The sequence below is a fragment of the Oncorhynchus tshawytscha genome, linkage group LG11 (assembly GCF_018296145.1).
Source record: "Oncorhynchus tshawytscha isolate Ot180627B linkage group LG11, Otsh_v2.0, whole genome shotgun sequence".
Taxonomy (NCBI): domain Eukaryota; kingdom Metazoa; phylum Chordata; class Actinopteri; order Salmoniformes; family Salmonidae; genus Oncorhynchus; species Oncorhynchus tshawytscha.
In genome coordinates, this window is record NC_056439.1 from 48,051,359 (window position 1) to 48,060,761 (window position 9,403).

Genomic DNA, 9,403 nt, shown 5'->3' on the forward strand with positions numbered 1-9,403 from the left:
AAATACCTACATACGTGTCATTTGCCCTTGAAACATTTAATTGATCTACTGTAGAATTCCATTCATTCTTATGGAGGACTGCTCCTACTGGGGAGTAGCAATATGGCCGACCGCTGGCTACAAAGCCTCTCAATGGCCAATACACAGCTTCAGCCATCCAGGGTTTACACACGTCATTGGTTTCCATCCAACCATTTCATTAAGATGAATTACTTGAAAAAAGTCACAACTAGCCTGATGAAAATGCCTGTACAACTGTATAAATGCCGGCAAGACAGTTTGTTCGTTTTTGACACGGTGGGATCTTTTTGTGTCTGTAAAGTGTATTATACGAGAAAGAGCAGTGGAAACGCCTCTGCTCAAATATTGATATAATAGCCGTCATATCGAAGTCAACTTCACACAATGATATGTTGTGTGGTCCTCCCACTATGACTCGGAAAAACCATGCAGTTTATTAGGCTATTTATTAAATAAGTTATGATGAACTTCAAAGGGTGGTGAATGTGTACCCACCTAGCAAAATGCAGTTGAAAAGATGACTAGGCTTGACTTCCAATCTACGTTTGGTTTTGGTTGAAAGTTGAAAAGAGGTGTTTTTCATATCGTTGAAAATATGTATTTTTTATGGCTTTGAAAATATGTATTTTTTTTATGTTGAAAAAACAACTATGTAAAGACGTCCATCTACGTTTGGTTAAAAGTTTGTTGTTTCGTTTAACATACTTGCATACACATGGACACAGTATTAAAAAAATTGGTCTATGATTTAAAAAAATTAACAATCATACATCACTCCAGTATCTACAGACAGTATTTATTTACAACATTCAAGTGCTAATAGTCTTCATTCCACTACTAAAGAAGCATGACTCAAATCACTGACACATATTTCAAACATCCAGCCTGACAAAAGATACATTTTTAATTATTCCATGGCTCACCATTAAGTGAATTATTGACAGTTAACAGTTATACCACTGGAATGATAATATCAGTAGCTAGCTATTACAGTTGTCACTCAGTAATAAAGTGAAGTTCATCACAGCCTAACAAAACTCTGGTAATAGAATGCACAGCTCTCTCAGTCTGGAACTGCATTCTTCAGTGCTCACAGACATACACACAGAGAGGTGGTGAAAGTTTAAACAAAATGTGGACCTGGTTCATGATTTTGAGTGCTTAAAACATGTTTGACTGAGGGGGAATAGGTTTTGTTGTGTCCTCTTCATGACTGTCTTGGTGTGTTTGGACCATTCTAGTTTGTTGGTGATGTGGACACCAAGGAACTTGAAGCTCTCAACCTGCTCCACTGTAGCCCCGTCGATGAGAATGGGGATGTGCTCAGGCCTCTTTTTCCTGTAGTCCACAATCATCTCCTTTGTCTTGATTACGTTGAGTGATAGGTTGTTATTCTGGCACCATAATGATGGTGTTGGAGTCGTGCCCGGCTATGCAGTCGTGGGTGAACAGGGAGTACAGGAGGGGACTGAGAACACACCTCTGAGGGGCTCCAGTGTTGAGGATCAGCATGGCGGATGTGCTACTATCTACCCTCACCACTTGGGGGCGGCCCATCAGGAAGTCCAGGATCCAGTTGTAGAGGGAGGTGTTTAGTCCCAGGGTCCTTACTTTAGTGTTGAGTTTTGTGGGCACTATGGTGTTGAACGATGAGCAGTAGTCAAAGAACAGCATTCTCACGTAGGTGCTCCTTTTGTCCAGGTGGGAAAGGGCAGTGTGGAGTGCGATTGAGATTGTGTCATCTGTGGATCTGTTGTGCGGTATGCGAATTGGAGTGGGTCTAGGATTTCCGGGATGATGGTGTTGATGTGAGTCATGACCAGCCTTTCAAAGCACTTCATGGCTACCGACGTGAGTGCTATGAAGCTGTAGTCTTAGGCCACAATAGACGTCATATCACTAGGGGTACTTGTCGGCAAGCAACAGAGGGATGTTTGACATCGGTGGCCCAGAAACTATCCCCATCCCCATGTACTGTCTGCAGCTCTCTGAGTTAAAACTGATGGCTATTTGTCACACACGCAGAACTGCCAACTCTCATCACATGTATAATACATCTCAGTTACACCAGGCAGGTACCCAATCTGCCACCTCCTCCACCACCATCCTACTCATCCTTTGTTTCTTGCCCCAGGATGACCGTGGTATGAGCTAGCACTGCAAATCAATTGGAGAGTAAAGGGATTGATTGCATCAAAGAAAAACATATATTTTTTTACTGCTGCTCTTTAATTATTTGTTACTTTTATTATTGTTTTTTTTGGGGGGGGGGGTATTTTTCTTAAAGCTGCATTGTTGGTTAAGGGCTTGTAAGTCAGCATTTCACTGTAAGGTCTAGGTACAAATACCTGTTGTATTCGGGGTATGTGACAAATATAAATGGATTTGGTTTGATTTGAAACAGAGAATCATGTGTCTTGGACATGGTCTAAAGGTAGATCAAATCCAATTTTATTAGTCCCATGCACCAAATACAACAGGTGAAACCTTACAGTGAAATGCTTACTTACTTAGATATGGTGTGCTGTGGATTCTATCACTCAATATAGCTGACATCATGATTACAGCCTACAATATGTCATGTTTTAGTTCATATGCTTCATAAAGAGTAATGTATACTCTTACCAAAGGCAATAGGTGTCTATAAAAGGCATATCAGACCTCAAAATAATCTCTGTCCATATTACAGTTCTTGAAAGCCTTACAGTTTCCACTACTTTTGATCATGTTTTTCCAGTCAGGTACTTTCCTTCGTACATAAGACGCTGAAATGGTCTCACATTCGTTCTTATGCGACAAACCACAAACATTTCCACTTCCAACCAGCTTCCAGCCTTTGCTCATACTGAAGGAATGTACACATTTGTAAACATGTGTGCACACTGACACCTAGTGGTAGGGAGTTGTAGCGCACGAGACTGTCACAGTTGTTGGGCAAGTGGCACAGTCGTCTAATGTTCCTTAATGTTAGTTAACATGCTGCTCCATCTAATGTTACTTCATGTTAGTTAACATGCTGCTCCATCTAATGTTCCTTCATGTTAGTTAACATGTTGCTCCATCTAATTAACTCTGTCTAGTTCTACTATTTCTCATCTTGAAATCAGATTTTAAACATTAACACCACCATTAACCTGATGTCTAACCCTAACCGTAAATTAAGACCAAAGACCAGCTACATTTTGTTTTCATACATCTTTAGGATAGCCAATTTTGACTTTGCCACTTGCCCATCTAGTGGAACCCCCCCCCCTGTCTTGGGTTCTCAGCTGAACATATCGACCACAGCAGGCTCCATGGGAACGACAATCTCAATGTTCTTTTTTAGCATTTAGAAAACGTTAAGACTCCTCACTTGCGATACGATTTTTGAAAAATAAAGCCCTCTACATTCACATCATACCAAAATAATTTCACAAATGCAAAAATATACACATACTGTACACGGTTTTAATCGGTTTTAACAGCCAACATAATTCAGTTACGTTGGCGTCCTTCTTCCATTACATACAGGTGTTCGGAGATGCTTCGATAGCTCATTTATAACAGGTTGGTCACCTCTGTCTTCCATTAACAAGCGCTGTAACATGGACATATGGCTGTGTGGGTACCCTAACATTCTTACAGGTGTGTAGTTATTTAACCTTTTTGTCTTGTGGAACAATTGATGTTGAAAATTCCTGGTGTTTGTGATCCCTTGACGCAGACCCAGCCGAGAGCGTGGTGAAACAGAGGTGACACAATCTGTTCTTTTGAGCTTTGATTTATGCCTGAAGGTACCATGTTCATCTGCACATACAATAGTATGCAAGTATAAACACCATAGGACCATGCAGCCATCATACTCATCAGGAAGGAGAAGCATTCTGTCTCCTAGAGATGAACGTACTTTGGTGCGAAAAGTGCAAATCAATCCGAGAACAACAGCAAAGGACCTTGTGAAGATGCTGGGGGAAACAGGTACAAAAGTATCTATATCCACAGTAAAATGAGTCCTATATTGAAAATAACCTGAAATGCCTCTCAGCAAGGAAGAAGCCACTGCTCCAAAACTGCCATAAAAAAGCCAGACGACAGTTTGCAACTGCACATGGGGACAAAGATCATACTTTTTGGAGAAATGTCCTCTGGTCTGATGAAACAAAAATAGAACTGTTTGGCCATAATGACCATCGTTATGTTTGGAGGAAAATGGGGGAGGCTTGCAGGCCAAAGAACATCTTCCCAACCGTGGGGTGGCAGTGTAGCCTAGTGGTTAGAGCATTGGACTAGTAACCGAAAGGTTACAGGTTCAAATCCCCGAGCTGACAAGGTACAAAATCTGCCGTTCGCCCCTGAACAGGCAGTTAACCCACTGTTCCTAGGCCGTCATTGAAAATAAGAATTTGTTCTTAACTGACTTGCCTAGTAAAATAAAGGTAAATTTTTAAAAAGCACGGGGATGGCAGCATCATGTTGTGGGGGTGCTTTGCTGCTGGAGAGACTGGTGCAGTTCACAAAATAGATGGCATCATGAGGAGGGAAAATTCTGTGGATATATTGAAGCAACATCTCAAGACATCAGGAAGGATGTTAAAGCTTGACCACAAATGGGTCTTCCAAATGGACGGATGACCCAAAGCATACTTCCAAAGTTGTGGCAAAATGGCTTAAGGACAACAAAGTCAAGGTATTGGAGTGGCCATCACAAAGCCCTGACCTCAATCTCATAGAAAATTTGTGGGCAGAACTGAAAAAGTGTGTGTGAGCAAGGAGGCCTACAAACCTGACTCAGTTACACCCACTCTGTCAGGAGGAATGTGCCAAAATTCACCCAACTTGTTGTGGGAAGCTTGTGGAAGGCTACCCATAACGTTTGACCCAAGTTAAACTATTTAAAGGCAATGCTACCAAATACTAATTGAGTGTATGTAAACTTCTGACCCACTGGGAATGTGATGAAAGAAATGAAAGCTGATATAGATCATTCTCTTTTCTATTATTCTGACATTTCACATTCTTAAAATAAAGTGCTGATCCTAACTGACCTAAGACAGGGCATTTTTTACGCTGATTAAATGTCAGGAATTGTGAAAAACTGAGTTTAAATATATTTCGCTAAGGTGTATGTAAACTTCCGACATCAACTGTATGAGTTATGCTGTTAGAGCTTTTGTGCCGAATGCAGTGAGGTGTTTCAGGTGTCACATTTACGGTCACAGCAGTGTGTAGGAGGGAGAATCCAAAGATGTGGGAATTTTGCAGGAGGACATGGGACAGAGGAATGTGTAGTTTCGGTGGAAAACTACTGTAGGGGTGGTCATGTTGCTGGGAATCGGAGGTGTCCAGTGCGTGAGGCAGGTTGAGGTTGCCAGGTTTAGAGTAGTGCAGAAAGTGTCCTTTGCTGAGGCATTTAAGAAAGTAGAGGAGGATGGGTCAAGGGTGAGGATTCCTGTGAATAGTAGGTCAGTGCAGAACAGAGATATAGGCAAACGAGTGATATGTTTGAGCAAGGTTGGCTTGTTAGTCTTCATAGCAATGGTTATCAGCTGTACCGCAGAGATGTAAGTCACCAAAAATAGATGTTTTGGTGGCAGCAGCAGAGAAGTATTTGGGGGTACGATATATGAATTCAGAAGAGTTACAGTGTGTGTTGAGTGAGTGGTGTCTCGTCCTTTCAGGTCGTTGGACTGGGGTAGGATCTGATAGGGTTAAAGTTGTGGAATAAGGTGATGGATTTTAATAGTATAGGGTTAATTTAAATATATTTACATTTTATATATATACACAGTGCATTCGTAAAGTATTTAGACCCCTTGACTTTTTCCACATTTTGTTACATTACAGCCTTATTCTGAAATGGATTAAATAGCTTTTTCTCTCAACAATCTACGCACAACACGCCATAATTAAAAAGCAAAAAAAAATTAAAAAATGGAAATATCACATTTACTTAAGTATTCGGACCCAATGTACTTTGTTGAAGCTCCTTTGGCAGCGATTACAGCCTTGAGTCTTCATGGTTATGACACACCTTTGGCAGCGATTACAGCCTGGAGTCTTCATGGGTATGACACACCTTTGGCAGCGATTACAGCCTGGAGTCTTCATGGGTATGACACACCTTTGGCAGCGATTACAGCCTGGAGTCTTCTTGGGTATGACACACCTTTGGCAGCGATTACAGCCTGGAGTCTTCATGGGTATGACACACCTTTGGCAGCGATTACAGCCTGAGTCTTCATGGGTATGACACACCTTTGGCAGCGATTACAGCCTTGAGTCTTCATGGGTATGACACACCTTTGGCAGCGATTACAGCCTGGAGTCTTCTTGGGTATGACACACCTTTGGCAGCGATTACAGCCTGGAGTCTTCTTGGGTATGACACACCTTTGGCAGCGATTACAGCCTGGAGTCTTCTTGGGTATGACACACCTTTGGCAGCGATTACAGCCTGGAGTCTTCTTGGGTATGACACACCTTTGGCAGCGATTACAGCCTGGAGTCTTCTTGGGTATGACACACCTTTGGCAGCGATTACAGCCTGGAGTCTTCTTGGGTATGACACACCTTTGGCAGCGATTACAGCCTGGAGTCTTCTTGGATATGACACTACAAGCTTGGCACACCTGTATTTGGAGAGTTTCACCCATTCTCCTCTGCAGATCCTCTCAAGCCCTGTCAGGATGGATGGGGAGTGTTGCTGCACAGCTACTTTCTGGTCTGTCCAGAGATGCTTGATCGGGTTCAAGTCCGGCCTCTGGCTGGGCCACTCAAGGACATTCAGGGACTGAATGTCACTCCTCCTGTTGTCTCGGTTGTGTGCTTAGGGTTGTTGTCCTGTCGGCAGGTGAACAGTCACCCCAATAAATGTTTTGTCATACTGTCAGCCAATCAGCATTCAGAAGTCGAACCATCCAGTTCATTGCGCGGTGTAGCCTATTTATGTAGGCCACCCGGATAATAGCTGTCCCATTCTTTCTGCCATGATTCCACCATAAATCTTCATGTGCACAAAGAACATATGCCACAAGGACCTAAGTGTTGGCATAGCAGTTTTCTATCTATCAATAGATCCGGTCCGGACAGAGATACTCCTCAAGGGAAGAGAATAGGAGTGTCTGCTCTTGTCAACCTATTTCTATTATTAAACCTCTGCTATGCCATTCTCTTGCTTGAAGGTGGAGCTGCTTCTCATAGGTGAATCTTTTCTTCTTCTTTTTTTCCATGGCCATACAATAGCCAAGTAGCCTATAAATAAAGGTTTATTATGGTCTACCCTCTCCTGTTTTTCTAGCGAGAGGCAGCTTGATGTACAAGTACACTGGACAGGACACGAGTCTATCCACAGGGTCTTACACCCAATCTGAGCAGAGACACGTCGAGTCCCATTTTTACAGTCTATGGTATGACTCAACCCGGGGACCGAACGGCCAACCTTCCAATTTAAGGGCAGACACCACAAATACACTGAGTTGGTTAATGAAAAAAACAAAACTCATTCAAATTAAATAAATATACATCAGAATATATTGACGATTTTTTTTTTCATTAACTTTAAAGAACTGTATGTCTCACAACATAGTTAGGACTTTAAATTTTGAATGTAACCTTTATTTAACTAATCAAGTCAGTTAAGAACAAATTCTTATTTACAATGACAGCCTACCCCAGACAATGCCCTATGGGACTCCCAATCACAGCCAGATGTGATACAGCCTGGATTCAAACCAGGGTGTCTGTAGTGATGCCTGTAGCACTGAGATGCAGTGCCTTAGACTTCTGCGCCACTTGGGGAGCCCAAGGATGAGCCATGAAGATGTCTTGAACATGCCCATGTCCCTTTTTCTCAACTTACAGTCTGCTTAGCTAGTTTAGTGCTCACAGTTTTGATTTAGTATAGCCATGGAGTGAGAGTGCTGGGAGTGAGGAAGTGAAGGGACTATCCCAGACACCATTGGGAGGGTAGGGGTGACAGCTCATTGTATCTCCTCCCCTGCCGGTGCTGCTGTCAACCTTCAGCTCTTCTTAGTCTCATGCTGTACTTGTGTGAAATGAGCCCTCACTTAATGCCCGTCAGTCACACCAGATACGTGGGCACACATAAACACACAAGCCCATGTGGGAACAGCTCATTACCCTTTGTTTCTGATGTCAGAGAAACTAGAAATGGAAATGAACACTGATTACAGTAAATTTAATGACACAGAAATCACTATCGGCCACTCGCTGTGAGGCACTGTCGAGCAGAAAACCATTGTTAAGAACCCCTCCCTCTCTCCTACAAACATGTACACAGTTATGTAAATAAGTCTCCATATGACAGAAAAGTACAGAAAATAAAGTCTCCATACATGGTCACATGAGGGGAAGCTCTCCTCTGGCTGAATATTTGCAGGGTGAGCTGTCCCAGTGGTCTCAGACCAACACAGGAAGGAGCTGATCGGCCTTGTCTGTCTGTCTGCTTGCCCTCTCAGTCTGCTTGCCTGCCCTGTCTGTCTGCCTGCCCTCGCTGTCTGTCTGCTTGCCCTCTCAGTCTGCTTGCCTGCCCTGTCTGTCTGCTTGCCCTCTCAGTCTGCTTGCTTGCCCTGTCTGTCTGCCTGTCCTCTCAGTCTGCTTGCTTGCCCTGTCTGTCTGCCTGCCCTGCCTGCCTCCTCTCAGTCTGCTTGCCTGCCCTGTCTGTCTGCCTGCCCTCTCTGTCTGTCTGCTTGCCCTCTCTGTCTGTCTGTCTGCCTGCCCTCTCTGTCTGTCTGCTTGCCCTCTCTGTCTGTCTGTCTGCCTGCCCTCTCTGTCTGTCTGTTTGCCCTCTCTGTCTGTCTGTCTGCCTGCCCTCTGTCTGCCTGTCGTTATGCTTGCTTTCCGTCTCTCTCCGTTTGTCTGAATGCCTGTCTACCTGTCTGTCTGTTTTTCTGTCTGTCTGTCTGACACTCACCCATAGGCAGTCCCTCGCAGCCGCAGTCTGACATGGTGACGAGGGACTGTTAGTAACGTCTTCTCTCCCCTCCAGCTGTGTCAGAGGGCTCCTGCTTCTCCTCCTCTCACAGAGTGTGTGTGCTGCCCCTTCACTACACGGCAGGCTGTGTGAGACCCTGGAGCGGAGTGGCCACCGTCTAACAGGCCGTGGGTCTGTCTGTCTCTCCGAGTGTGCTTCGACTGCGGGACCCTAAGCATGCCTATCATAACACTAATGTCCAGGCTGCTATTGGACAGTACATCTGTTGGCAGCCCTACCCATCGGGATGACTCAGCTCATTTCATCTTATGAATATTGAGAGGCCTCCTTTCTGAACCTAAAAAAAAGGTGTCAAATCCATGCTTTCTTTTAGATTTTAAATGTCCATACATTTTCGGTACATTTCCTGCAAGAGAAATAAATTATCTTGAAAAACAAAGAGACATT

General features: G+C 43.6%; 1 protein-coding gene across 1 annotated transcript in view; it reads right to left on the minus strand.

Moving 5' to 3' along the window:
* Positions 1 to 9,149, minus strand: part of LOC112262108 (echinoderm microtubule-associated protein-like 1) — an 81,542-nt gene extending 72,393 nt beyond the window's left edge. The window contains exon 1 of the mRNA XM_042330205.1: positions 8,936 to 9,149. Within this exon, the coding sequence (XP_042186139.1) occupies positions 8,936 to 8,969 (34 nt within the window). The 5' untranslated portion in view covers positions 8,970 to 9,149. The remainder of the gene's footprint in view (positions 1 to 8,935) is intronic.
* Between the last annotated feature and the right edge of the window lie 254 nt (positions 9,150 to 9,403).